This window comes from Aspergillus mulundensis, assembly GCF_003369625.1.
Source record: "Aspergillus mulundensis strain DSM 5745 chromosome Unknown scaffold_15, whole genome shotgun sequence".
Lineage (NCBI taxonomy): Eukaryota > Fungi > Ascomycota > Eurotiomycetes > Eurotiales > Aspergillaceae > Aspergillus > Aspergillus mulundensis.
In genome coordinates, this window is record NW_020797903.1 from 422,192 (window position 1) to 449,999 (window position 27,808).

General features: G+C 55.0%; 11 protein-coding genes across 11 annotated transcripts; 5 read left to right on the plus strand and 6 right to left on the minus strand.

The window, feature by feature from the left end:
- Positions 1–250: 250 nt before the first annotated feature.
- Positions 251–1,903, minus strand: DSM5745_10450 (uncharacterized protein; the record flags this gene model as incomplete). Its single annotated transcript, XM_026752466.1, has 4 exons — positions 251–564; positions 645–863; positions 919–1,591; positions 1,661–1,903. 4 exons carry the CDS (start codon positions 1,901–1,903, stop codon positions 251–253), a joined length of 1,449 nt encoding a protein of 482 aa, XP_026598909.1.
- Positions 1,904–3,022: 1,119 nt separating this feature from the next.
- xanG (cytochrome P450 monooxygenase xanG) lies at positions 3,023–4,630 on the minus strand (the record flags this gene model as incomplete). The annotated part of the gene is made up of 3 exons (XM_026752467.1): positions 3,023–3,562; positions 3,619–3,981; positions 4,034–4,630. 3 exons carry the CDS (start codon positions 4,628–4,630, stop codon positions 3,023–3,025), a joined length of 1,500 nt encoding a protein of 499 aa, XP_026598910.1.
- Positions 4,631–5,404: 774 nt separating this feature from the next.
- DSM5745_10452 (isocyanide synthase family protein) lies at positions 5,405–7,477 on the plus strand (the record flags this gene model as incomplete). Its single annotated transcript, XM_026752468.1, has 4 exons — positions 5,405–6,155; positions 6,224–6,657; positions 6,756–6,823; positions 6,907–7,477. 4 exons carry the CDS (start codon positions 5,405–5,407, stop codon positions 7,475–7,477), a joined length of 1,824 nt encoding a protein of 607 aa, XP_026598911.1.
- Positions 7,478–9,404: 1,927 nt separating this feature from the next.
- Positions 9,405–10,253, plus strand: DSM5745_10453 (gamma-glutamylcyclotransferase family protein; the record flags this gene model as incomplete). Its single annotated transcript, XM_026752469.1, has 1 exon — positions 9,405–10,253. The coding sequence occupies one exon, from the start codon at positions 9,405–9,407 to the stop codon at positions 10,251–10,253; it is 849 nt and encodes a 282-aa protein (XP_026598912.1).
- Positions 10,254–12,207: 1,954 nt separating this feature from the next.
- On the minus strand, positions 12,208–13,321 carry DSM5745_10454 (uncharacterized protein; the record flags this gene model as incomplete). Its single annotated transcript, XM_026752470.1, has 3 exons — positions 12,208–12,839; positions 12,925–13,200; positions 13,246–13,321. 3 exons carry the CDS (start codon positions 13,319–13,321, stop codon positions 12,208–12,210), a joined length of 984 nt encoding a protein of 327 aa, XP_026598913.1.
- A 358-nt stretch (positions 13,322–13,679) lies between these two features.
- DSM5745_10455 (uncharacterized protein) lies at positions 13,680–14,438 on the minus strand (the record flags this gene model as incomplete). The annotated part of the gene is made up of 1 exon (XM_026752471.1): positions 13,680–14,438. One exon carries the CDS (start codon positions 14,436–14,438, stop codon positions 13,680–13,682), a length of 759 nt encoding a protein of 252 aa, XP_026598914.1.
- Positions 14,439–15,434: 996 nt separating this feature from the next.
- Positions 15,435–15,817, minus strand: DSM5745_10456 (uncharacterized protein; the record flags this gene model as incomplete). Its single annotated transcript, XM_026752472.1, has 2 exons — positions 15,435–15,598; positions 15,694–15,817. The coding sequence occupies 2 exons, from the start codon at positions 15,815–15,817 to the stop codon at positions 15,435–15,437; spliced, it is 288 nt and encodes a 95-aa protein (XP_026598915.1).
- A 981-nt stretch (positions 15,818–16,798) lies between these two features.
- DSM5745_10457 (uncharacterized protein) lies at positions 16,799–17,263 on the minus strand (the record flags this gene model as incomplete). Its single annotated transcript, XM_026752473.1, has 1 exon — positions 16,799–17,263. One exon carries the CDS (start codon positions 17,261–17,263, stop codon positions 16,799–16,801), a length of 465 nt encoding a protein of 154 aa, XP_026598916.1.
- Positions 17,264–18,312: 1,049 nt separating this feature from the next.
- DSM5745_10458 (uncharacterized protein) lies at positions 18,313–19,799 on the plus strand (the record flags this gene model as incomplete). The annotated part of the gene is made up of 2 exons (XM_026752474.1): positions 18,313–18,697; positions 18,751–19,799. The coding sequence occupies 2 exons, from the start codon at positions 18,313–18,315 to the stop codon at positions 19,797–19,799; spliced, it is 1,434 nt and encodes a 477-aa protein (XP_026598917.1).
- Positions 19,800–19,865: 66 nt separating this feature from the next.
- On the plus strand, positions 19,866–20,165 carry DSM5745_10459 (uncharacterized protein; the record flags this gene model as incomplete). Its single annotated transcript, XM_026752475.1, has 1 exon — positions 19,866–20,165. The coding sequence occupies one exon, from the start codon at positions 19,866–19,868 to the stop codon at positions 20,163–20,165; it is 300 nt and encodes a 99-aa protein (XP_026598918.1).
- Positions 20,166–23,357: 3,192 nt separating this feature from the next.
- On the plus strand, positions 23,358–27,629 carry DSM5745_10460 (uncharacterized protein; the record flags this gene model as incomplete). Its single annotated transcript, XM_026752476.1, has 1 exon — positions 23,358–27,629. One exon carries the CDS (start codon positions 23,358–23,360, stop codon positions 27,627–27,629), a length of 4,272 nt encoding a protein of 1,423 aa, XP_026598919.1.
- Positions 27,630–27,808: the final 179 nt, after the last annotated feature.

Sequence of the window (27,808 nt, forward strand, 5' to 3'; positions counted from 1 at the left end):
TATGGATATTAAGGATCTCCGTACGAGGGCTTGAGCTGCATTATCCTAACCAGTGGAGGTTGTTCAATCTTACAGCCCTGCTGATGATGCCGAGAACGAACTGGTAAGAGCTCTTAGATTCGAATTCCATTGGGCGCACTGTAAAGATAGGAGACATGGATAACAAGGTGTATCTATTCATTCAATCATGCCTTCTATATCCACACACCCAGTATATCTGTAGTAGTGTCCACCGAAACTCCACTCAAGCCTACGAACTCCTCCAAGAATTAATCCGGAACCAACCCGCCTCACCCCCCTTCATCTCCCCTTTCCCACCTCTCCACCCCTTCCACATAATATAAAGAATCCCCAGCGCACAAACACCATCGAGAATCCCCAGCCCCGTGAAACACCACCCGTACCCCATCCCCCTCACCAGCGCGTCGACAAGAACCGCCGAAATCGCCGCCGCAATGTTCCGCAGCAACCCAGCCAGCGCAACGATGGTCGCCGATTGCGCGGGCGCGCATTCCGTTTGGAAGGACGTGCTCGTGACGAAGATTATTGCTGTGCCGATGCCAGCTATACACACCCGTTAGTCCAACACTCAACATATCGAGCTCCATTTGAGTTTGGAAGGAAAAAGGAAAAATGAAACATACCCAATGCCGCCGCAAAAAGCCCCGAGACCGGATGGAGTTCCAGCTGCGTAAACCACCCAAAGAGAACCTTGCCGGCCGCCGAGACCACAAATCCGACGATCTGAATCGGCAGGCGCGTCTCGGGCTTGATTTTTGCGTTGGGGGTTTGAGCGCGCAGTTTTGCGCGGTGCCAGTCTGAAAACCGCCCTGTGAGGAGGGAGGCGATGAAGAGGGCGATTCCTACGCCACCCATCAGTCTAGCCCAACATAAAAGAGAAGGAATGGGAAAACGCACCCGGACTCAAATAAGCATACCCCACCTCCGCCGTACTAAACCCGTACCGTTGCCCCCAGACATCCGGGAAAGAGACGTACATGAGGTACAGCCCCGCGAAGGAGAGCGCGCCGTTCAGGAAGACAATAGCCTGCGTCGGCTGGATAAGCAGGGCAATCCAGTTCCGCAGACTCGGCTTCGGCGGCCGCGGATACTTGCCCTGGTCCACGAGACATTTCTGACGCAGCTGAGGCATCGTGAAGAGCGGCCGTGCAGACACGACTTCCCCGTTCCCCACCAGACACCGCAGCGTCTCGGGGAGAACGAATAGAATGGCCAGGTACACGGGGAAGCAAGAGAGCGCGAGGAACCCAAACGCCCAGCGCCATTTCGTGTGCGTCGCGAATTGCCCGCCTATCAATGGGCCGAGGACGGGACCGAGCTGTGGACCCAGTAGGAATATTGCGAGGGCTGTGCCGCGCCGCGCGGGCTCGAAGATGTCTGTTATTGTGCCGGCGCCGATGGAGGTGACGATGCAGGCGCCGAAGGCCTGGAAGATGCGCAGGATGAAGAGGGCGGTTATGTTTGCGGGGAGGGAGGCGAGGAGGATGTTTGCGAGGAGGAAGGAGGCGAGGGTTGTGATGTAGATTGTTTTGCGGCCGCCGAGGTCGGAGAGGGCGGCGCCGAGGAGGGGCTGGCGCTTTTGTTAGTACATCTGCGCTTTTTACGGATGATCAGATGAGGATTTTGGAGGAGGACGCACTGCAACTGCAAAAACGGCCATGTACACTGAGACTGTGGCGTTGATGGTTGTGCCGGATGCATTGAAGACGTCTTCGTAGAGGTTCAGTGAGGGGAGGTAGACGGCGCCGCAGAGGGGTCCGAAGAAGCCGGCTGCTGTGACGATGGAAAGGTAGAGGCGTTTCTTGCCCTCGGTGAAGGCGGAGTAGGGGGGTGCGCGGTCTGGGAGGAGGGGGGCGCCAGTGGGAGATTTGGGGGAGTCCATGGTGAGTGAGTTTAGATGGAGGAGATTGGAATGGAACGTAAGGAGGTTGTTTAGGATTTGGATAGAAGAAGACCTCGGATGTAGGTGTGATTATAATGCCAAGATGGTTCATTGAGATGGGGTGGGGGTACAAGCAGGAGGCTGAGCTGTGCATGCCTACATTTACCAGCTCAAATGCACGCGTCTAAGAATACCAACCGATCTATTATCGGGTTACACAGCCGGAGGATCCTCTTGGCAAGTGAGCAGCAAAATAAGCACAGTGCCACAATCAAAATAACCAGCCATGTCACTGCCAAGACCCAAGCCCACTGCCACCCGACCAGGCACGAGTTAGGGCTTACCTACCCCGTACCCTACAGCCCCAAGCCCTAGACACGTCTTGACCTGCATTCCACCACATCGGCAGTTGAATCTAGACTCGGAGGCCAGAAATAGCCATAGCTGAGCGCCGGCCTCTTGGCGCTTTCCCCGTTTCCGCGCCGCTTCGTGAAAGAGTGGACACTTGGTAAGCCCTAATTCTGCATTCTAAGCCCTAATCCTGCGATCCGAGCTCAGCCCTAATGCGGGCGGCCTCAACTTGAACGTGGCACCTCCGCCTCCGCCTCCACCCGCCGGCCAGAAAGATATTAGTCTATCAGACCCTTGGTGGCGAGAACTAGAGCTCGGCCACCGATATTGAGCTCCATAGCTTCTACTATAACCTAAGGTCAGAATTGATGGTGATTTGGCGCGCCTTGGCTTTTATTGTTACACGGCATGGCACGGTGAATTGTGGGATTGGCGGGTTGGGCCGATTCGTAGGTCTTACTTTCTGGATCTCGGGGTACAATGTCCAGGTAGCTCGGAGGATAATCTCCGCAGATTATGGCGCTTTAGGCTTCTGCTTACAGTGCGTGGGCTGCTGTTCGGGCTCTGATGGGTACGTTAGGATAGGATGATCACGATAGGTATGGTATTTGAGGCTCCAAAAAATGGTAGTTGGTTTATTATCTGTTATAAAACCGGACTATATTACCCGTGTAATAGATCAAGGCTAAACACCGAGGAAACAAACCAAGATTGTTTGACTGTGACACAAATCACAAACCCAGAACCCCCTGGTCTTCACTCTCCACCTCAAAAAAACCTCAACCTCAGATTCCGCGCATACAATGGCCCCGCAGGCGTCATCCCCCGCTCCCACCCCGGCTCAACATCCCACCTAAACACCCTCAGAAGCCTCGCAAGCGTAACCCTCCCCTCGAGCAACGCAAACCTCTGCCCAAGACAAGCGCGCCTCCCCCCATGGAAACTGATAAACGCGCCCTTGGCATTCGCCCTCCGAAAACACGCATTGATCTCGTCCAGACTCTTTCCCCAGCGGGATGGTCTGAATTCCTCTGCGTCGGGACCCCAGAATTGCACGTCGCGGTTTGTCGCGTATGCGTTGTAGCCGACGTATGTTCCTGTCGGGATGGGGATTTCTCCGCCGAGCAAGGCTGGGGCTGTGGTGCGGCGGTTGATCAGTTGCGAGATTGGGGGGTAGAGGCGGAGGACTTCGTAGATTGTGCTTGTGAGGAGGGGGAGGGAGGAAAGGGCGTTGTAGGACGGTTTCTCTGACGAGTCGGAGTTGGAGTCGAGGGTGGAGAGTTCGGTGCGGAGGGCTTGCTGTATTTCCTACATGCAGTTAGCGCCCAGCTTTTGCTGGGTGGCAGGCAGGGAAGAGTGCGTACAGGATGATCAGCCAGCAGGAATAAAGCCGAGATAAGCAGGAGCTGCGGGTTCTCGTGGCCCGCCAGAAACGCACTGATCATGTTGTGCCGCAGCTGTGTCTCGGTGAACAGGCCGCTTTCGTAAGCGTGGAGGAGCCGGCAACCGAGGTTCTTGGTTTCTTTCTCGTGGTCACATTCTTCATGACCCCTGCGGACTGTGTCGACGAGTTCGTCTGTAAAGTTCGAGACGAGCTTCCGTGCGTCCTGCCGCGTCGGAAGCGGGAGGTAGTCGAGGACCGGGAAGTTGAGGAAGATGGGGTCGAAGATCTTGGGCTTGATGAGGAGCTGGAAGGCGTGCAGGGGCGCGTTTGCTTTTTCCATCGTCTGTTCCTCTCATCAGTACGGTTCCTGTCGGATAGAAGGGCATGATACGTACCCCAAACGCACTCCCCAGCAAAACCTCACTCAGATTCGCAAGCGCATACCGCTGCATCAGCGGGTTGACGTCCACCCAGCCTCGCCCCTTCATCTCGGCCTTCACCAACTGCACCAACTTCTCGGCATTCGCCCACACGCCAGACGGGTCATAGTCCCTCTGCAAGCCAGGCTTAAAGACACCCGTGTAAAGCTTCCAATTTCGCCCATGCGAGGAGATGATATTATCCCCCGTATACTGCGCCAGCACGCCATGCGGGATCTTCTTCTGGTTGCCGGACTTTGCATAGAGGCCCTCGTTCTTGAAGACTTCGGCGATGTACGACGGTTTCGTGATGAGGATGTTCCAGCGGCCGCCGAAGAAGAGCTTGACGGCGCCGTGGGTTTTCAGGGGGGTGGAGAGGTATTGTTGGTATAATGTCACTTGGGAGGTTGGAGGGCACTTGAGGGTTTGGTTGAGCAGGGGGAGGAGCGTGTAGTAGAATGGGATTGTCGGGAGGGAGGTTGGGAAGGACGGGGGTGGGGTGAAGAGGTATGTTAGGAAGGTGACGACGATGCCAATGATGGCGAGGGAGAAGATTGCGAGGGTAAGAAGCATTGTGTCGGTATGGTGGTGGGTTGAGGATGATCGGGTAGACTGGTGTTGCTGAGAGGGATGGGGAGATATGAACATAACCCTTGACATGACAAGAATAGAGAGGCTGAGCGTGCCTAAGTGGCACAGCATGGCTGAGGCTTGGCGTCAGATCGGATCTCTTGGCAGGTCCAAAATTAGGGCTAACTGTGCCCCTCCACGTGTGACCTTCCCAGCTCCGACATGCAAATAGTAACACAGCATTTCACGCCTGACGCCAAGCCGGCCTTTCTCAAGCGGGCTGCCCAATTCCCGTGCGGCTTGAAGGAATACCCACCTGCGCAGTCCCTGCGCGGCATGGCTGATGATCTGATGTGCCACTGCCGCGTCTGGGCGCCGTAAGCAAAAATAACTACCGAGCGAATCACCAGTGCGCTATTTCGACGAGTTTGTTGGTGTTATCGCGGCTCTGGCTGGGTGAGGTTGTACAGCCTGGTTCTGTGGGACATCGAGGTCGACCTTGGTCGGGGAGTCTGAATGGACAAGGCGTGTAGACTGATGCAGCCAGCTAGCAGAGGCAGTGAATCCTCAGCTATTTTGATTTACCTTGTTACTGACTCGAGACAGGGGTACCTCATCCCTCGGAGTCGGGGTGACACAGGGTATAAAGACGGGTGGTTGGGGTCGAAAGAAGATCATTCTCGACACATCAGCATCAAACAAAGCTTTCTTTACTTTATTATCCAAACAGCATCACTTCTAGTTTCTTCTAGCGCATCTTCATACCCTCGCATCAATATGTCCATCAACCACGGAACATCTGTCTACCACCGCGTCGCCGCGTCCTACCAGCGCGACAGCACCGGCACACTGCTCGTCGTCGACGGCCGATACGCTACAAACATCCAGTCTCAATGGACAGAGTTATACCAGCTCTTCTTCAACACAGAGGCGTCGGAAATGACTGAACTGGCCTCGGGCAAGACGATAACCACCACCGACATAACCCCGTCCAGCCCCTTAACCCCCCAGCACAAGCAACCCACTCTGCATATCCACGAACTCTACGACCCTACCACCCCCGTCATCCGCGGCCTTGTCACATTCCCACTCGAGTCAGAGTCAAACACAGACACGACCTTCTTGACCTGGGCAAAGACCTTCCTCCTGCTAAACACCCGCCACCTCACCACATCCCCGACCTCCGCACCAACCTCCGTCCAAATTGCCGTCGCCGAAAGAATAACAACCCTCTTCGAAGAAACCCTCAAGAACACATCCCACCACGACCTCTGGCACGTCACAGGCAGGCAATACTTCCAGGCCCGAGTCCACACCTTCATCAAAGACAACGCGCGCATCGAATTCTGTCTCCCCGCATTCCCCTGCAAATCGTCAAACCCAGAGAAAGTGGCCGGCGTGGTCCCCGATGCAGCGGAGTACCTCGCCCTGTCTCATTTAAGCGGGTTCATCGAGAGGGTCTGCGAGATTTACCACCCCGGCGCGACGCTGTGGATCGTTAGTGATGGGCACGTGTTTTCGGATAACAGTATGTCTCCCTTTCCCATTCACCCATTTCACCTCTTTGCAGAGCGGAGATGCTAACGCGTACCATAGTCGGCGTAGACGACGCCCTCGTCGACTCCTACGGCGAAATCCTAGCAAACACCTACATGTCCGGCCTATCACCCACCCAGCGCGAGAAGAAACACATCCAGTTCACGGGGCTGGAGGACCTCTTCTTCTCGTCGCCTGAATCAACATCCTCATTCACCACGGACATGCTATCCGAGGTCTCGATCCCGCAGCCCATCGAAACGGTCGTCACAGAGAGCGCGCAGAAATGCCGGCTTCTCCTCGAGCGAATTGGCGGTATCGACCGCGGCCATTTGAGGGGTCTGATCGACGCTAAACACGCCGATACACTCGCCCTGTATCAGGGACAATCGCGCTTCATGCTCGAGGATCTGGGCGCGTATATGGATGCACGGATGCTGGGCGGAAAGGCGCGGAAGAGGCTTGCGAGTAAGGTTGCGGAGGAGATGATTGCTGTATGTCCGCCCTTTCCTTTCCTTTCCTTTCCTTTCCTTTCCTTTGTCCAGGTGTTTCTGTGGACTGAGAAGGGTGTGCTAACTTGGCTTCCCGGCAGAGAAACCACGCCTACTCCAACCTCGTCGAATTGCTTTTCCCGCATCATATCCGGCTTAGCATCCATGCGTACGCCTCCCTCCCCACCCTTGCCCTCCCTTCCTTCCGCATCCGCCTTTCCTTTCTTGTTTGGAAGGACTAACAGGGTACAGACACACAAACGCGGGCCCCAAATTCGGCATCCGGCTCTTCCCGCATGGCTCTGTGCGCGCCGCGCCGAGCACGCAGTCCCTCCTCGCGCTGTGCGACTCCGCGTCCAGCTCCAGCTCCAGCTATACCTCCAAGGGATCGTCGGGGCCACTGACCAACACGCTCTACGAGTTTCAGATCCCGACGGCGTGGCATAACGCGCTTGTTCAAGTTGACGGCGTGCAGGGGATGCTCTTGACACGCTCAGGGATCGTCCGGGATGCTATCAAGACCGGCCATCTTGCAGGGTCCTGGGTTGAGCACCACAGTAGTCAGGGCGGGTACTTTTCCATCCGACGCGTCAAGCAGGAGGAAGACACCCACCCGGTTGTTACGGATCTAGCCCTGCAGACGATTTCCGAGACCGAGGCGGACCTTAGTATGCTCAAAGAGCGGACCTCTAGCGGGCTTCAGCTTGGTGCTTATGCTGCAAGACGGAGTCTGCTTGTTATTCTGGGCGCGGGTGTTTGGGGGCGTGTTGTGGCGGTTTGGGGCGTTGTTAGGGCTGTTATGGGGACCGCTGGGAAGTATTAATTCCAATGTCCGTTGTTTGGATTCTGTTTTTCTTATGGGGCAACTTGAGATTTTGCATTTTTTATGGTTTCTTTTCTTGGTGTTGAGCAGGTGTTTGGTTTGGTTTGGCATGTTTTTCGAGCCGGCGAAGATTGCAATCAGGTTATTTTGCATGGCGTTCGGTTATTAATTAAGACTCAGATTGCATATTTGTTCTGTACATAGATTGGAATCGGAATATATTCTTGTTTGATTCCCAGTTTGTGCCGCCATCATCTTCTTCTAGGTACGTCAAGAAAGGCACCTGGCAATTATGGATGGCCGATTCTACTACGACGGACGGTTGCATGTATTACAGTAGTTGGTCGCAATTGGAAGGCTGCCTAAAGTTAGGGGTGAGTTTGGCTAGAAGGCATTTGATTAATGAGTCAAGGACATGTCAATTGACGCCGCCAAATATACGAAGCGTCTCTGAAGCACCAACCTGATCTATGTGTCCTCTTTCTCGCCCGCGCTCTTGGAGTACTGCCCCATACTGTTTAGGTACTGCTCGATATTATTTTCGTCCGTACTCGGACTCCCACGTTTTCCCATGGGCGTCAGAAGCTCAAGGCGTCTCTCCCGATTCAGGCTGTTGACATCGGCGCCCGCTTCGACAACCACTTTGAGAACCCTGAGTCTTGCACGGGCGTCATAAAGAATCCAAATCTGCTCCGTTATATTGACACGTCAGAAAAGAAGAAACTAAGGGTATACTTGAATACTCCGGATACAAGTGGAGGGGTAAATTCGATCTTTCCACAGGTTTCTGACCCCCGCTTTCTAGTACGTGAAAGCGTTTGGCGGCGCCGGCTGCATAATTGATGATAGCTATAGGAACTAAAACGTGTCCGGACAGTTGGGCAAAGCGGCAGGACGCGCGATATCCTCATATTCCTCTTCCAGTATTTGATGCAGATCTTGTTGAACATGCTAAAATATGTGCTTGTAAGTCGAACATAGGACGAGGAAGGCCTCGGCAGCTATGATGTGCGGTCAGACGTGCGCGCGAGCCGTGCAGGAGTGTCTTGACAATGGCCTTGGTAATGGAGCTGTAAAAGAGTGAAAAGATGAAGGAGCCACAGCTTTCTAATGTTGCTGCCATTAGCTCCAATTTTCGTGCAAGATGTTCGGCGATATAATGGTGCATAATATAACTGGGCACCATACCACTGGCATCATAAAACTTGGACCTACTGACTTTGGTATCTTTGATATAGAAATCACCGGGTTGTTTGTTTATATTAGCAGAAACCAATGCACCTTTTTGAGGGGGCAGATGCTGCCTGTGTCAGCTCATCTTTTGCATTGATTGGAGCCAGGGACTCGCCAGTTATTGGCTTTGTAAAAGTAGCCAAACTCCAGCCGTCAGGTGTCACTGGGCTTGCCTTTAGTCTTAGTTAGATACTTTAGGCTATATTTGTGTTAACACTAACATATTATGTGCAATCTTCTTCTTTATCTTGCCCAATATAATATTCTCCTGTTAAACTAGACATCGGTCCTTGTGGGTTTCTGGAGCAATGAATTCCTCGAGTACGGCATCGATCTTGGTCATTGGGGACCGCTGCAGAGCTTGGTTAGCTGGAATGGGTTCGTTCCACTTTCAGTCTCTGCATGTGGAAGCCCATTATCGCTGCACTGAATAGGTGCACCTGCGGGCAGGGCCCAGAGGCGCTCTTTCCGGTAGAAGCCCTGGAGCTTGAGAGCTGCATCGTTACATACCGTAATCCAGATTACATTATCCGCTGTCCCCTTGTGCATTTGGCCAGGGCTGCTCCTGCCTTCCGCGAACACAACCCAGAGAACCCCATAGCGCTCGATCCAGATCATCTTCACGCCTCCATGTCACTGTGAAAGTTGCCCTTGGCTTTCCCTTGCTTCACGAGGCCATTGATTCCGCGCGACCATGTCAGACGATAGAGCCCCTCCTCCAACTCCACCACGACCACCCCGTCCCCCGCCTCCTCCGCCTCCTCCACCCGAGACCCCCGATTCCAAAGTCTCGCCAATCGTCGGACGGACTGCTCCAACGCCGTTTCTGCAGTCGACACCCGCATCCTCCTCCGCAACCCCCGCCCCAACAGGACCGTACTTTTTCTACGGCACTCTCTCCGAACCGTCGCTGCTATCCGAGATCCTAAAACTCGATACCGTCCCTCATCTCCGTCCGGCACGGATAACAGGGTACGCGGTCAGGATGTGGGGTGCGTATCCGGCTTTAGTGTCCGTGCACAAGCAAAACGACGACTCGGCGTTCGAATCAGATGGGGATCCGGATTCTGTTGTTACTGGCTTCGTCTACCGCGTTGAGACGGTTCAGCATGCGGAACGGCTGGCGCTGTATGACGCTAGAAACTATCGGCCCGAACCGTGCCTTATTACATACGCTGATGCGTACGGGGATTGGAAGGAGTTAGTTGAGGAACGGGAGCTGGGATGGGTCTTTAGATTCGTCGGCGATCACCACGAGCTCAGCCATGGTGATTTAGATCCGGGGACCTTGGCTGACGGGGATGGACGGAGTCCTGCGACGAGGACTGAGCCGAATGATACGATCACGACGGGCGAGGTTGATGGCGGTGCGGGCTCCCTTAGTTCCATTATGGCGCGGCTGGGCAGGATGCAGGAGATTGATAGCGGTGGTGAGATTACGGCGGCGATAGGGGATATGAGGAGGATTCTGCGGAGGGCTATTGAGGATGTTGAGAGGCTTGCGAGTGTGGAGGGGGAAGAACGGGAGGAGGAACGCAGATGAGATTGTACCCTAAGTGTAGTGGTAGAAGAGAGCCTATCTGTTAATTGAGCAAGCAGAAGACTTCGTATTTATAGAGATATAGATTAGTGCATCCGTTCTGCGCAGCATCTCTACCCACCGCGCAATCCTCGGCTTCGACCCTGTCCATACTGGGTTCATCCGAGTAACATCAACACCTCGCCCAGAAGTCGCCATTAGACCATAATCCTGTTCCACATTCCAATCGTAAGCCTCGGGGCTGGTTGATTCTTCGCCCTACGTAAAGCTACAGTTTCCCCTTCGCACGGCGCATCGCGCTTGCTAAAGAGGAAAGTCAGCACACTCTTGAAATCCGCAACCACAACAACAATAGGAAGAACAAGAGAGAAACCCACCCCTCTCCAACTCCCGATTCCTCCTCTCAAACCTCTCCCCCGGCACCCCACTAACAAACCTCTCCGCCAGCGCATCCGCCGCCTCAACCATCGCCGCCATCCTCCCCGCCCGCAACGGCTCAGCCATCAACCTCTTACACTCCAGCAAACTCCCGCTGTCATTAACTTCCAGCTGGCTCCTAAGATACCGCATCACTTCATCCTGAAACCCCTCTCCCTTACTGCTGAAAACCCGATTCACAACCCCCCACCCCTCCAACTCCTCAACCGAACACCTCCTCCCAAACATCAGCATCTCATTCGCGCGATGCACGCCCATACACTCCGCAAACGTCCTGACGGCCCCGAACTCAGGCACCAATCCCAATCTGCTGAACGGGATGGATAGGTACGCGCCTGCCGCGCCGAGCACGATGTCCGCGACACCCGTGAACCAGGCGGCGCCGCCGCCCACGGCCGGGCCGTTTAGAGCTAGCACGAGGATTTTGGGGTGTGTTATTAGGAGGCGCATGAGTTCCATTTCTGGTTTGGCTCTGTTAGGCGGGAGGATAGGGTAGGGTAGGGTGGGGTGGGGTATTTGGGTGGAAGATGGGGAGAGATCGGGAAGGGTTGGAGGGGCGCGTACCGCGCGAGAACTTGCGCATGTAGAAGAGTTTCTTCTCGGCGTTGGACGAGGACTCTGATGGTTTGGGGAGGCCTTCTAACCCGTCCCCGACTTGTCAACACCTATCTGGATCTCCGCTACACCATTGATGCGGAATGGGGATGTGGGTGCAGGTGGACGAACCCCGGATATCAGCGCCCGCAGAGAAGAACCGGCCTTCGCCGGTTAGAACCGTGAAGACGGTCTCTGGGTGGGCGTCTAGGTCGCGGAATGCGGCGACCATCTCGCCGAGCATGGCCTCGTTCCAGGCGTTTAGGACGTGGGGTCTGTTGAGCTGTATGGTCACGTTGTCAGTATTGTTGCGGGTAGGAGGTAGGCTGGGCGGGGGTGTACTTTGATGATCCCGATCTGGTCGGTTATTTCAACTTTGATGTGGGTGTATGTTGGCGGCATGTTGGTTATGTTTGTTGGTTGGGAGAGCGATGGTGGAGGTGAGGTTGGGTAGGTTGAGGTTGCACTGAGTTGTGCTGCAGGGGTAGCCGCGGCTCTCGGTACGACCTATTACCCCGCGTCAGGTACTAAGTAAGTATAATCCTGCAGATGGTCAAGTACGGTTGGATGATAGTGTACCTAACCTAAGTGGTTCCATTGTGTACACTGTTTCAAGGTAAGAGTCCTGTCCCCAAGTCCCGGAGAGTCAAAATATATTTTTGGGTCACTTGCTTCAAGTGCAGGACAATACAACTCGCGATGGAAACAAGCGTTAAAATTTTAAAGTGATTCCGGATCCAATATAGAGGACAAAGCATTCTGTAATTTTCATACTCTTTTAAATAATGAGCAAATATACCAAGCAATACGCCCTTCAGCTGACAAACAGCAACCAAATTAGGGCTATCCATCCACCTTAGAATCGATCCAGGCAACAAGACATACTCCCACCAAACCTACCATGAAGTCCGAGAAATCAACAAAGCTACCCACAAACCTCCCTAAACACATCCTCCGTATGCCCCCACACCACCTCCCCCATCCCCTCCGCCTGATACCTCTCCAAAACCCCCCAATTCCCACGCGGCTCACTATCAGCGCCCACAAGATGAGCCTTCTCACCCGCAGTCCCAGCGCCCCCGTCGCTCTTCAAACCCACCGCAGCATACAGATGCCTCTCTCCACTCTCCGCAACTGTCACCATCCACGGCCTCGCAAGCACCCAGAGCGCCCTGATCGCCAATCTAACCGCAAGCCCCATGTCCCGGATTATGCCCGTCCTAACGACGCCGGGGAAGGAGTGCGTGAAGGACACGGTCGGATTTGATGTCGCGAGGTGCGAGAGAGACAGTCTTGTCATTGTGATTGCGTGCGTGCGCGCGTTGGACAAGCTGTAGTGTGTTTTCAGCGAGAGGTCGTCGCGTATCATCTCTCCCTCGCCGCCGGGTTCGAGGACGGAGATCGCGGATGCGAGGCCGGGTTTAGTTTCTCCTTGTCTTTCTCCTTCCCCTTCGATTGGAGATGCGGCTGCGGTTAGCTGCGGGAGGAGGTTTGCGATGAAGCGCATGCGGGCGTAGTAGTGCAGGGCGAGGGTTTTGTCGAGGCCTTCTGCCGATTCTACACCGTACCTCGTCAATAGCGGACGAGCTCACACGGAGTATATGCAAACGCAAATGCAAATGGAAATAGAAAGAGAACGTACCATCCCGCTTCCTACTCGGCATCGACCCCGACGTGAAAAGCAGCACGTGCACCTTCTCCTCCTTCTGGATCTCCGTGCAGACTTCATCGACGTTCTTGAGGAGGGAGACCTCGCATTTTAGGAATGTGGTGGTGCTTTCGGGATTCAGGGCCTTGAAGTCCGCGATGATCTTTGATGCTTGGGCCTCGTTCCGCCCGATCAGGTAGATGCGTGGTGAGACAGCATGGCGCACGAAGGAGCGCGCGGTCGCTTCGCCGATGCCGCTTGTGCCGCCGACTGGGGTGTATTGTTAGCGGGGTTGGTGGGAGGGGTGATGCGTACCGAAGACTCCGACTAGACCGGGTCCGTAGGACTTGAGGGTTGAGTTTGCCTGTTTGATTTTGTCGAGGGAGACCATGGTTTTAGCCTTGGATTCCAGGTTGATGGGGTTGAAGGTCGGAGGATAGCGAGGAAGAGGAGGGGAGAAGTGGGGCAGTTGCCAAGACTCCCTGGTCAAGGCGGCCAATCAGAGGACTACCCAGCGTATTGCGGCCTGAAGGCTCAGGCGTAAATATGGCCAGCCCTAACCTGGGTTTGGCCGAAGGCTCAGCGGTGTGACGAGTAAATATAACCGCACCATATTATCGTTTCGTCATTTAAGACTAATATATGCAAGACCGAGAGCAGGACTACTGTACAACCCAAGCTATCCCTGAGCCACATCTGGAATCCTATATCAACGTGCCAATCGCCCTTCAGCCACTCCTACATAGCATCTACAGCAGTATAGCTGCTCCCCCAATCAACCCAACAACCATCGCCGTGAGGGCATAACTGACCGAGAGGCCGGTAGCAGCACCCGGCTCATCGGGGTTACTTCCCGTATCCACGGACCCATCGTCACCACCATTGAAGAGTGTCTGCGTGGGTGCCGCCGAGGAGGTATCGTCCTCATCATCAGCAGACCCCGTCTCCCCAGGGATGACATCGTTCTCCGTCACCGTGCTGGTTGTGCTCCTTGTGCTCGTGCTTGTTTCAGTCTCAGTCTCAGTCTCAGTCTCACTCTCAGTCTCACTATCCATCGTCGTGGTCGTCTCATCCTCCTCATCCCCATCAAAGCTCGACCCCGTACTCGTCACACTCCCACTCGTAGAGCTCCCATCCTCATCAACCGTAGCCGTAAGCGTCGGAAAATCCAACCCCCCCACCAAACAAATCGCGCTCCCAAGTGACCTCGTACACGTCCCATCGCAGCAAAGCCCGGAGTCGCCGCACGGCAGCCCGCTGCACTCCGTATCGCACGCTGGCTCGCCCCGGATCGTCGTGCAGGGGGCGCCGCGCTCGCAGCACCCGAAGCCGTCCGGGCACATGGTGTAGTCGCCCTCGGGGCAGACGTCGGAGGATCCGTCTTGCCGGCGGAAGAGAGGGGGGGTGCTTGGGGGGGTGGTGACGCGGGCTTTTGCGGGGTCTGCGCTGGCGGAGGTGAGGTCTAGTGTTAGGCCGGTTAGGGCGAGGAGGGTGAGAAAGGCGTGCATTGTGTTGGTGTTGGGCGTTTGAGGTTTGGAAGGTTGGGATGGATGGGCCGCGTAAGCCGGGTGATTCTCGCGCGGGTGGAGGAAAAGAAGACGGGAATTTCTCCACGGGGAACAAAGGTAATTTATACCTCCACGGTTGAGACACTTGAGATAGTCTCGCACAGCTCACCAAAACAGTCTCGCATAATCGCATTCCTCCAGCAATGTCTATCAGCCGCGCCAAGGCCCGTATTCACGCTTGGCTGCAGGCCCAAGTGGAGGAATACGAGGAACATGGCGGCGTGAGCCGCCCCGGGCCAATGGCATCTTAAGCCTTTAAATTAGCCATTTCTCACATGGCCAGTACGATGCAGGGGTTTTGGGAGGAGGGCTTGGCAAGGGACCTGAGAGCCGCAGCCTTGCCTGCGCCACTTCGTATAGCACTGTGCATGACTCGGTAGGTTTGAGGATAAGGTTGCTAGGTGCCTGCGCTTCTTTGTCTGAATTGTGAATGACGAGGTTTCTTTGGGGGGTAATGGGATTGTCTGAGACATCTCTCAGCCGTGTTAGGCGAGTACGTTTGCATGGTACCCTACTTATATGCCCGGCTAAGCAGACACGGTAAACCCAGAGCTGGGAGTCAGACTACCGCACTGTTACGCACACATAGTCCATGGGTACTCCGTAGGTTGCATGCCATCCTAATGGACCGCGTAGGACAGACAGCCTAGCATAATCACCATATAAACGCATAGATACCTAACAGGAGCGTTGCTACTGCATCCACTGTGAAGGCATACGCCAAGTTAAATACTTAATCGCAGCGTGTACCCCAAGTCCAATGCAGGTCCCTCCACCAGAGCATCGCAGACACTGACCCACGCACGCTTCACCCAGTCCAACGACGTTGCTTAAGCATAATACAGCATTGCCCTAGACTCCGCAGCCGTTTCTCCCTTCCCACTGTGGTATCTCCCACACCCAACAAGCTTTCAGGAAAGCTCTCCAACACTTCCACTAGAACAAAAAACCCAAAATATACGCGAGGACTCGAACCGGAGCGAACCCCTTCACAACCGCCCACCACGCATGTCCGTTCATAGCGAGACTCTGAAAGAACGCGAAGAGGGAGCCGCGGGCAATTGGTCCGAAGAAGGACTGCCAGAATGCAGCCCAGGAGTCTGTGGTAGATATGGTTAGCTGGATAGAATCCGATGATTTGCGGGGTATGATAGGGTAGGTACAAGGGATAGAGAGGGTATGGTATGCAACTTACTAGCGACTGGGCCGAGCGGTCCGAACCCGAGGAAGCGTAGTAGGAGCATGAGGAGCCAGTGGAAGAAGCCGGGTATGAGGAAGCAACAGAGAACTAGGATGATCAGGGCCATTGGGGCGGCCATGGTGGTCTTGCGTGTGGGGAGTGATAGAAGGTGTCACGTTGGCAGATGGAATTAGAGAAAAACTGCCTTTATCTCGATTGCGTTGCTAGCTTAGGGGTGAATAAGAGAAAAGGATTCAGATCTTCCGGGTTTCGATTTTGAAAAAGTTCTCATCCTGCGTTTGTAAGGGAATGATCTTGATACCCCGCCCTCGGTCGTACAGCAAACGCAATGACCGTTACCTTAGCATATCCTTTAATCTAAGATCTATAAGGGCTATGACTGGAATTCTTGATATGCTCTGGGAGATAAATGCGCTAGTAGTTTGTCAATGCTGACCGGGGTCCATAACATAGGCTGCTGCCTTGGCGGGCCTCGATTATGGCAATATAGCTTTCTACTTGGTCTTGAGAATAGTACAAGTAGCCTGACAGCCTCTGTGTTGCCGTTTACTATTGCAGATTGGAGGAACATAACCGCTAGTAGAAAGATAAAAGCCCCTAATGGACTAGTACAATTGGTACCACCCCCCTGTGCATGCTTGAGAGGAGATAATTCCAAAGCAGCAATATCTAACGCTACCCGAACGTTGTACAGACTCAATACTCTGACAAAGCCAATGACTGCTCTGTTGATAGTCTACAGGAACAGTCCGCATCGTTGTTGCACTGCGTTCAGAATAGCTGACATTTCAGCTACGTTAGCAGTGACGTTGGCTTCAACCATTGGGAATAGAAAATGATGTTCCAGATCCATCTCCCGCATGCGCAGGACGCGGTCTCTGGTCTAGGTAGGTTTGAGAAACAGCTCGGGCATTCTGATCCAGTTTAATTTCATATCTCCACCTCAATCCATTTCCTAATAGCACCCGTACATAGATGATCGAGCTCACCCTAGCATAGTTTCGGTGAACAGGTAGGTACTACCCTAGCTCCTGCTCTAGCCAAAGACTACCCCTTTTCCACACGCCCCAAACCACCAATAGACCATTCCATTTCACAGCTACCTACCATCAAGTGTAAACGCAAAGCTCCCAGGAAGGAACTCAACATTGATACTCTCCCCCGGCGGAAGAAGACCCTGGATCAGCGCGGCAAGACCACCCCAGTCTGCAACGGTGTACGGCAACAGATAAACCACAACAGTAGGGTCACTTCTTTCTTTCACAAGGCCAAGTAGATGAAGCGATAAACCGCACCATTTATCTTGTAGTGTCTGGTCAATCAACTCCATAATCTCTTTGCGGACAGTCTCGTACGCCGCAGCCGCGGGATGCGTAGACGGGATGGAAAGTGTCGACGGCCGGAAACACATGTCCGGGAAAACGAGCTCGACGTCGATATCCCTCTTGGCTTGCGTGTCGCCATCTGCGATCTGGGCCGGAATGTCCTTTTCAATAAGGAAGGCTGCGATGGCGTCCCTGGCTTTGCCTAGCTCCGTCCGGCTGGGGGCGGAGGGGGCATCCATATGCGTCCACGCGAGCCGCAGCGTTGTTCGGGGATATCTCTTGGGCACCCAGAGACCCTGATTTTATAACCGGCTTTAGGTCAATGCTGAGTAGAGGGTTTTCTTTACTAAATCCACGCTGAGTAGGGATATCTATGATCGCGGGTCTACATTTCTCTTGCACCGCTGCTGTAAGTGTTGCCTCGGCTGGTGCGAGTGTGAGATGGTAGGGCCAGGGATCACGCATTGTGGTGCTCAGATAACTATCCGTCTGGTGGATGTATTCTTCCAGACTCGATGTTCTTTGCGCGTTGCTGTTCTCGGGGCTTTTGAGCTGGGCCCGGCGTTGGCGGGGGTCAGGGCGCGGGGGAGTGGAAGTGGGAGCAGACATCGACATGTTGAGATGAAGACGCTGGAGGTGAAGACTTCTTGGTATAGGGTAAAAGGAAAGGGGAAGAGAAGAGAAGCATGCTGCTGTTTGTTGCAGGTGCCGATGTCTTATATATAGGTTGCCGTGGCCGGGACTCAAAACAAGCTTTTCTACAGCATAATCTACGATAGACGACGCGTAATGATACGGAGAATTGGGCCAGCTGTCAGAAAGTGTTGGCTTGTTCTGATATCTCCATAGGTATATCTCGAAGAGTCCGAAAACAAACCAAACGCGGCTTTATGTTGTGTAGTGAACCGTACAAGATCCTCGAATTCGGAGTGAATCTGAAAAGAATGGCTCCACGTTGCCCATAGGCACCACATGGCTGAGCGAGTACGGTTTCGTACCTAGATAGGGAAGGTGCGTTTTCGAAGCCCTTGTTGCCATTGCGGGCTCTGGCTCCGTAGCACGAGCTTCCCACGCAGATAACGCAGGAATCCCAATTGCGCCTCCGCTAATAAAACCTTCCAGGGAGCAATCCGGTCATATGGTAGACGCCGCGGATGTTCACGCCGAGAAAACTTTACCCGGAGGCACGCCTGTCTAATATCGTCACCAAGAATATAGAAAGAGATGGCCATGGCCAATCTCCATCGAGGAATATCTGCACCTGACAGACGGGTACCGCAGCACAACGATGCAAGATCCGTGGCCATACCCCCTTACTTTCGCGGATGCGGACCCAGCGCTCACGAACACGGTCGAGGCGTGTAAAGCCGAGATTATGCATATCCTTACAACGCACGGTTTTCCAACAAAGCACCATTATATATGGATTGGTTTAACGGAGATTACAAAGCCCGAGTATCCGAACGCTGACGAGGAAAATCCCCGGACGGTCCTAAAGATTTCGTTTGTGGAGGCACCATACGTCCCTGATCGGCTGCGCATTGATCAGGCTAGGGATGCCGTGGCCGAGCTTCTTGCGAAAAAAGGCATCGCAAACATTCAAAAGGTGAATGATACTGGCGTCAACGTCGATGTTGAAATTGTCTCTGAAATATGTGCTGGCGCCCATCAGCGTTCGCCATTGTCCCAGCCCATCCTGCGGTCGCGGTATACAATGCTGTGAAAGAAGAGATTATGCAGCTGGTCAACCACACTCTTTGTAATAATTGGTGCATGTTCTGGTTGGGACTGGTAAAACACAAGAGCAATCCCACGATCGTCATCTACGTCAAGCCCTTCACAATCGCAGACTGGAGCGGCCTAGCGAGGAAGATAAAACAACTACTACCGCAAGACAGCGCTGTTTCAAGGGATATGAAGGTCGACTTCCTACCCGGCATTCTGTCGCCGCCGGAACATACCAGGTCAGAAAAGGGGGTATACCTGGATGGCCGCATGAGAGCGGATGGCATGCCGACGCCGGGGACCTCGATCGCCGTGCAGGGTCATCTGGAACGTCCAACCGGTACCCTCGGTCCCTTTGTGACGCTTACCCGGGGCGATAAAACGTGGAGATGCGCGCTGACAAGCCAGCGCGCACTCGGGCTCCAGCTTGCCCACAAAGCAGCCGGAAATTCGGGACCCGCCACCAACGAGACTACCTCAAAAGCTGGCGCGGAAACCAAGTATAACATCTTGAGCTTTGCGCCCAAAGATGTGGAACAGACGAAGGAGATGGCCAGAGATACCCTGAGGTTCCTGAAGAAGGCCTTACACGACGCAGAGGCCAAGCAACCCGTCAAGGAGGGGCATATCGCAAGCCTGAAAGAGCGGGTTGCAGAGGCAGAGTTGAAAAAAACCGCGCTGGATAAAATGCCCGTGAAACTCGGCAGGGTGCTTCTCTCCTCCTCATCCTGCCAGATCAGCCCTAAGGCAAGGGCTGAACGCGCAAATACTGGGCGCAAGAGGGTCCAAGACTGGGCGCTCCTCGAGCTTAATCCTGAGCCCTTCAACAACAACAAACTAAACTACTTCACTACAATGCCGCGCCTTTACCCCCGCGACACGCCATTCAACCCTGTGACAGACGGTCCGGCCAGCTTACTGTTGAGACCAGGCCAACCCCTAGACGACGAATTCGGCCACCTGTCCGGCGGGAAATGGTACTTCAAGATGGGAAGGCCAACGAATATAACGTCGGGGATATGCAACGGCGTTCCTGCGTATGTGAACTAGGCTGCTGAGCACGAGGCCGAGACACATAAGAACCAGGACACTGCGGACCCGCATGCTCGGGCAACGATGCCAACGTCGCCGCCAAATACCAGAGGTATAACCGAAGAATACGCAATAAGCACAGAAACCGACACCGGCGGGATCCGCACGCAGGGCTCTTTCCTGCAAGCCGGTGACTACGGCGCCGGACTCCTTGACAACTATGGCCGGGTCTGCGGGATCGTGCATGGGTCTGCAGTGTCGCTGTGCTTTGGTGGGTTTGCGGAACAAAGTTTTGGATTCTGTACGGCTATTGATGATATTCGGACTTGGGTGCAGGAGTTTATGCCTGGGGCTAGGCTTGTTTTGCCGGAGGCGCCGGGGTGAATGTATGATGTTGGGAGGGAATGAGGGTATACTTCCAATGGCACGGGGCCGGTTACCTCTCTACGTAGGCGTTTTAATTAATCATACCCAGGTAGGATAGGTGTCAAACAGGATGCTAAACAGAGGCATAGTGGTCTACGTCATGAAAGACTTGCATGTTTTAAACCCAGCAAAGCAGTTTCGATACTTGGAAGTAATGGTTGATTGGGGTCCCCGTGGTATTGGGTATAAAGACTGGATTATAGTCAATGATTTTTATTGTCTAGCAGTATGCTATATGCTGAGAGATTATTAGCCCGGAGGACTTTTTTACCCCAGTCTGTTTGTATACAAACGGTTGCTTATCATAATAGATCTATTTAGACCCTGAGACAATTCTTCCCTGTGTTCCTTGATCTGTATGCAAAGAGGACGTGTACACCCCGGGTTTACTAGGAAAGACAGAATCAAACAACATAATCTGATTATATTCCAAAGCTTACACGCTCTAGTAGCTGGTTTAACTGACGCTTGCACATTTCCTGCTATTTTGCCGGCGGCTTGATGAAGGTCTGGGGCAGGTTTCGACGCCTCCATCCAATATATGGTTTCACTAAACTACCAAAGCTGTGGTGGATGCTTAAGTGTCGCTATTGCAGTAAGACCCCTGGCTTCGAGTAGATAAGGTTTTATTTTGTGTTAACCAAGAATCACCATGTATTAGAGACCTGGTTGGCATAGGCTGGCGTTGGGGAATACATATATTTGCCCTTTGGCCATATTTTCGCCAAAGACAAACCCTGACTGCAGGAATATTTACATGCATACTGCATACTACGACACCCATGCCTGAAAGAGAGGCTGTTGCTTTACATTGCGCAATTTAGTGCACCGGTGCTTCATGGTGCGCTTTTCATAGTCTCTATACGATAATGCAGATGCAGGGAAGAGGTTCATTTTCCCCAAGAGTGTATCTTTGTATACCAATGCCAAAAAGCTATATACCACCGTGGTCAACAGTAGCCGATTTCGAGTGTAGTTACAAGTTAGTTTAGTCACATCCAGACCTGCATGGCCCTAAGCAAACATGACGGACTGCGTTGATGCCTATACATTCATTGCCCACGAGAATGGCCATGCAGCAATGGCCTCTGATCTTGGCCATCCACAGTTGACAACTTGTACAATGTATCTTGAAGAGAATGGCGCGCTTGCGATATGGTAGGTAGGTACGATGAAAAACCTGAAAGAATATTACCATAGCCATCACTGCCTAGAACTCTATACACGGCGTGCAGAAAGATACGCAATCCAGGAGTCTCAGGCTTCAACAGTCCACAGCTCATAAGACTCAAGATTGTCACATTCTAGTGCGTCTACATGATCGCCTGAGAGATAGCGGTGGACTGCTGCCGTCAAAAATGCCGCAAGCACCGCGGCCGTCCAGTTGCAGGACGTTCGACATTCCCAGCCTACTTACCCATGCTGGATATGGAGGACGCGTATGCAGCGTTCGCGATCTGCAGAGCCCACTTGATAAAGTGTCAGATAGAGAGTGTCTGAAACACGTTCACCCGGGGATGCGCGAGTTGACCCGTGCTTCAGAGCTCATGCCTGCGACTCGGAATTAGTTACTTGAATGGGCCCAGGTCTGTGTGCTGTCCCTGCAACGAAGTTCCACCAGGGGATAATGAAGGTCAATGTAGGGGCAGTGCACGAGTTATGTAGCCAGCAAGGTACAGTTCCAGATGCGCAATTCTCCCCTGCAGGTGCGCACTGGACTATGGTCTTTGACTTTCGAAGGTCAGTGGCATGTGCTAGGGGCTGTCCGAACCGGGAATAACGCACACTCCCTAGACAATGGCCGGATTCCGCACAATATAGTAGATATAGATGATACCCCGGACGTCTCACTCCCTTCGCCGCGCATGAGCGTGAACTATAAAAAGCTCGGAATAAGACACGACCTCGAGGCTGCTAACTCCGAGAAAAGCTCGAACCAACATGACCACCTCGGGTGAATCAATCATCCATATAGTTAGACAGATAGATGTCTATTTTTGGCACTTTGACCGTGAACCGGTGGTGAAACGACGGCCCGCAACACCCTAACTCAAGCTTCGGCTCTGTGGAGTTGCAGTGGAGCCAAGGATGAACCATTTGTCATGCGGTGTTCGAACACGCCAGATTAGGCTTTAGAGTTGTTTTAGATGCCACTAGTTTGTATCAGATCGGATCGTGTTGCTGTTGCGTGGTTTATCTGAGATCGGGCGTTCTTGGGGGTCGGTGGCTGACTCCCTGGATTGAGGGTTCCGGTTGTGCCTCCACAGGTGTCCTCATCGCCTGCAGCCAGCCCTGAAGTGTGCATATGGAGGCTGCGACCTGTGAGGTATAGGCTCGGGCTGAAATCCAACTAGTTACGAATACTTGCGCCTCCTATACGCGGCTGCACGGTGTTGGTAGGGAGGCAGGTCGGGCCCCGGGAACTTCTTCAGTTTCAACCTGACTCGTGCCCGTGAACTACACTCATCTATCGTAAACCCCCTAGTCCGGTGTTAGCGTTCGCCATGGCTGATTTCGGATCGAAGCCATCTGCTCCATCGTTTGATCGTTTGGCAGGTTCCCCGTCCCCACACCGGACTGCTTTGACAATCAAAGTGTCACAATTAGAACCTAAAAATACAAGCAAGCTACTCAGCGAGCCTCTACTATTCCAAACACCGGAATCGTGAACCGACAAATCCTCGTTGGCATCTTGTCCACGTCACCGCGGTGCAATGGAGTCAGCGGCGAAACACGCGGGCGCTGCAGCTCCAGCACTCGGGCTTCCGATGAACCTTGCCCTAACTTCTCCTTCCCCTGACATCGGGAACACGGAAGCAGTGGACGGACCTGCAGTTAGTGGCTCTTTCCCTCTAGACGAATGGTCGTGGGTCAAGTCTATATAAACCACCTGAGTCCCGATCCTCTCACCTTTCTTCTTCATCATCATCACATTCAATCGTTCCCTGCGCTCCCAGCAGCCATCTCCTTTCCCCTCGTTTCTTCTTGCAAGATCTATACTTCTTGCTCTAATCCTAATCACCCTAATCAATTCGAATTCCATTGAGCTGCGCTCATTCAATCACAATCGCTAATCGTTCCCTCACGTCAACTCATTCAACCATTTCATATCACTTATCCATCTCATCTCAACTCGTCCATCTCACCAAAATGAAAACCACCCCCAACCTCGCCCTCGCTCTAACCCTCCTCGCCGGCGCCCTCAGCGCGCCCGCGCCCGCCCCCTCGCGCAAACTCACGACCCGGGATCTCGCGTACCCCGATAACTCCAACGCCAACGCAGGGACTCTGACCGCACGCGCCGTGAGCATTGGCAGCGAGACCTCAGGCTCAGTCTCTGGTTCTGCTTCGCTGAGCGTTGGTGGGAGCGCTAGTCTCTCTGGTGGCGGGTCAGCTGGTCTGGCTGCTGCTGGTGGCGCGGAGGGGAGCGGAAGTGGAAGCGCTTCTGGATCTGGATCTGCGGGCGCGTCTGCTAGTGGTGATGCTGAGGGATCTGGGAGTGCTAGTGGTGGTGTCAGCGGCTCTGCTGAAGGTTCCCTGAGCGGCTCTGCTGGCCTTGGTGGTTCTGCTGGAGGTTCCGCTGGTCTCTCTGGCGGTGCTGAAGGTTCGGCTGAAGGATCTGCTGGACTTGGTGCCTCGGGCACAGTTGGAGGATCAGGAAGTGCAACAGGCTCCTTGGGTGGAGAGGCCAGCGGCTCAGCTGGTATCAGTGGATCTGGAAGTATCGGCGGTTCAGCAGGTGTCTCTGGCGGTGCTGAGGGTTCAGCCGAGGGATCTGCTGGACTTGGTGCCTCGGGCACAGTTGGAGGATCAGGCAGCGCAACGGGATCCTTGACTGGCTCTGCTAGCGGCTCAGCAGGGATTGGTGGATCTGGCTCTGTTGGTGGTTCTGCTGGGATCGGCGGATCTGCTGGCGCATCTGGAGGTATCGGTGGTGTAGCCGAAGGATCCGGATCCGCTGGCCTCGGTGCATCAGGCACAATTGGAGGATCAGGCAGTGCCACCGGATCTCTTGGCGGCGCTGCTAGTGGTGCTGCTGGCATCGGAGGATCTGCCGGTGGTGGGGGTGAAGCAGGCGCCTCTGGCAGTGCTGGAGGTTCAGTGGAAGGATCAGGATCCGCTGGACTCGGTGCCTCGGGGTCCTTGAGTGGCGGTGCATCTGGAGGCATCGGAGGTTCCGCATCAGGCTCTGCTGGCCTGGGAGCATCCGGTACAGCGACTGGTGGCGCCGGCGCTGAAGCATCCGGTGGTGTCGGCGGCTCCGCTGGCCTCGGCGCATCTGGAGGCGCTACTGGCTCTGTCTCCGGTAGCATTGGAGGATCAGGAGGCATTGCAGGAGGCATTGGCGGATCGATTGGAGGATCTGCTGGCCTCGGTGCATCTGGAACTGCGACAGGTTCCGCTGGCGCCGAAGCTTCTGGTAGTGCCGAAGGTGGTATTGGTGGCCACGCAGGCCTTGGTGGTTCTGCTGGCATTGGTGGATCAGGCAGCATTGGAGGCTCCGCGTCCGGCGGTATTGGAGGATCCGCCGGACTCGGTGCGTCTGGAACTGCAACTGGCTCCACTGGCGCCGAAGCCTCTGGCAGTGCAGCCGGTAGCCTTGGTGGTCACGCAGGCCTTGGAGGATCAGGAAGTATTGAGGGCTCCATTGGAGGATCCGCTGGTCTCGCAGGCCAAGCAGGACTTGGAGCATCCGGAAGTGCAACTGGTTCCGCTAGTGCTGAAGCCTCTGGTGCTGCTGCGGGCGGTATTGGTGGTCATGCAGGTCTTGGTGGTTCTGCTAGCTTGGGCGGTTCTGGAAGCGTTGGAGGTTCTGCCGGAGGCTCAGCTGGCCTAGGTGCCTCCGGTGGCCTTGAGGCCTCCGGTACTTTAGGCGGATCAGCAGGCGTTGGAGGATCTGGATCCGCTACGGGAGCAGCTGGCGCCGCTGCCTCTGGAACTGCAGCGGGTGGACTTGGTGGATCAGGAAGCGTTGGCGGTTCAGCTGGACTTGGTGCCTCCGGTGGCCTTGAAGCCTCTGGAAGCTTGGGAGGTTCTGCAGGTGTTGAAGGCTCTGGATCGGCTACCGGAGCCGCTGGCGCTGCTGCTTCTGGAGGTGCCGCCGGTGGTCTTGAAGGGTCTGCTGGAGGTTCAGCCGGACTGGGTGCCTCTGGCGGCCTTGAGGCCTCGGGTAGCTTAGGAGGATCCGCTGGCATTGGAGGTTCTGGATCTGCTACTGGAGCGGCTGGCGCGGAGGCCTCTGGAAGCGCCGCTGGCCACGCTGGCCTGGGCGGCTCTGCTAGTCTTGGTGGATCGGGAAGTGTTGGAGGATCCGCTGGAGGCTCTGCCGGCCTCGGCGCCTCTGGAAGCCTTGGGGGCTCCGCCGGCATTGGAGGATCTGGATCTGCTACGGGAGCTGCTGGCGCGGAAGCCTCGGGAGCCGCTGCTGGTCACGCTGGCCTTGGGGGCTCCGCCAGCCTTGGAGGATCAGGAAGTATTGGAGGATCAGCTGGTATTGGCGGGTCCGGATCAGCCACCGGAGCTGCCGGTGCCGCCGCTTCAGGTAGTGCCGCAGGTCAAGCCGGCCTCGGCGGTTCCGCGGGTCTTGGTGGATCAGCGACTCTTGGTGGATCAGCTGGTATTGGAGGCTCTGGGTCTGCTACCGGTGCCGCTGGCGCCGAAGCGTCTGGGATGGCCGGTGGCTCTGGTAGCATCGGAGGCCACGCTGGACTCGGTGGCTCGCTAGGCGGATCCGCAGGCCTCAGCGGCTCTGGCAGTATCGGTGGCTCGGCTGGCATTGGAGGTTCTGGATCTGCTACCGGTGCCGCTGGCGCTCAAGCCTCGGGAGCGGTTGGAGGATCTGGTAGTGCCGGAGGTCACGCTGGTCTTGGTGGTTCTGCCTCCCTGGGCGGATCAGCAGGTGTCAGCGGTTCTGGAAGTGTCGGCGGCTCGGCTGGCGTTGGAGGATCCGGGTCTGCCACAGGCGCCGCTGGTGCTCAAGCCTCAGGAGCAGTTGGGGGATCGGGTGGTGTTGGAGGCCACGCTGGTCTTGGTGGCTCCGCTTCTCTCGGAGGATCAGCAGGCCTAGGAGCCTCTGGAACAGGTGCCGCTGGCGCTCAGGCATCTGGAGCCGTCGGGGGATCTGGCAGCGTTGGTGGATCAGGCAGCATTGGTGGCTCCGCGTCACTTGGGGGGTCGGCAGGCCTAGGAGCCTCTGGAACAGGTGCCGCTGGCGCTCAGGCGTCTGGAGCGGTCGGAGGATCTGGTAGCGTTGGTGGATCAGGAAGCATCGGAGGATCAGCTGGCGTTTCAGGATCTGGTGGTGCTGAAGGCTCCGGTGGTGTCGGCGGAACCGCTACCGTTGGTGGCTCAGCTGGGCTGGGAGGATCAGGCACCGGCTCTGCTGGTGCCGCTGCATCTGGCAGCGTTGGCGGATCTGGCGGTGCTGGAGTTGGAGTTTCTGCAACCCACGCCGGAGCTGCTGGAGCTGCTGCATCCGGCAGTGCAGTTGGGTCCTCTGGTGCTGGAGGCTCTGGCAGTCTGGGAGGTTCTGGCAGTATCGGGGAGTCTGGAACCATTGGAGGTTCTGGAAGCGTTGCTGGCTCTGGAAGTGTTGGTGGTTCCGGGGACATTGGCGCTGGAGCTTCTGGCACTTCTACTGGCGCTGCCGGTGCGGCTGCCTCTGGGAGCGCTACAGGGGCTGCTGGCGCTGGAGCAACTGGAAGTGTTGGTGGTAGCGGTGGCGCTGGGGTATCTGGGAGTGCCGGAGGCTCAGCTGGTCTGAGTGGCTCTGGCAGCATTGGAGGATCCGGTGATGTTGAGGGATCTGGAAGTGCTGGAGGCTCTGGTGGTGCTGGGGTTGGCGTTGATGCCACGAGCACCGGGCCTGACGCTTCTGCGTCTGGTACAGCCACCGGATCGACTGGAGCCGAAGCCTCTGGAGCTGTTGGAGGATCTGCAGGTGGCAGTGCTGAAGGTTCGGCTGGTATTGGTGGCTCTGGCAGTGTTGAAGGTTCTGGAAGCGCAGACACTGAGGCTTCCGGCAGTGCTGAAGGCTCTGCTAGTGGATCGGCTGACGCTGAAGGCTCCGGAAGTGCTGAAGCTTCTGGCAACACTGAGGGCTCTGGCAGCGCCACTGGATCTGGAAGCACCGGTGCGTCCGGGTCTGGAAGTGCCTCTGGATCCGCCAGCATCGGAGGATCTGGCAGTGCATCTGCCTCTGGTGAAGGCTCCGACAACGCCTCAGGAACCTCGACCTCGAACCACGGCATCGACATCTCCAACATCATTACCTGGGCCTCCGGAACGCCTACCACCTTCAGCACCTCGTTCGCCACTTCCTTCTCGACGACGTTCAGCAGCGCCGCGGATGCTACGGTTGTGGCCAATGCCCAGGCTTCGGCTACCGGTGGATACGACTGGTACTCGCTGCTCGGATTCTAAGGCGGTTCTGTTCTTTCCATGCTTGTTTTTGGTTGGTGTTGACAAGTGATTATCATATTTATACTTGTTTACGTCTTGCTGTATTGTTTGTACAGCTTCGGCGGCATCTTCATGACCTTAGTCGTTAGTGTAGTTTGTGAAACAATGATAAGTCATTATATGTAACCTTGCCTCTCTTC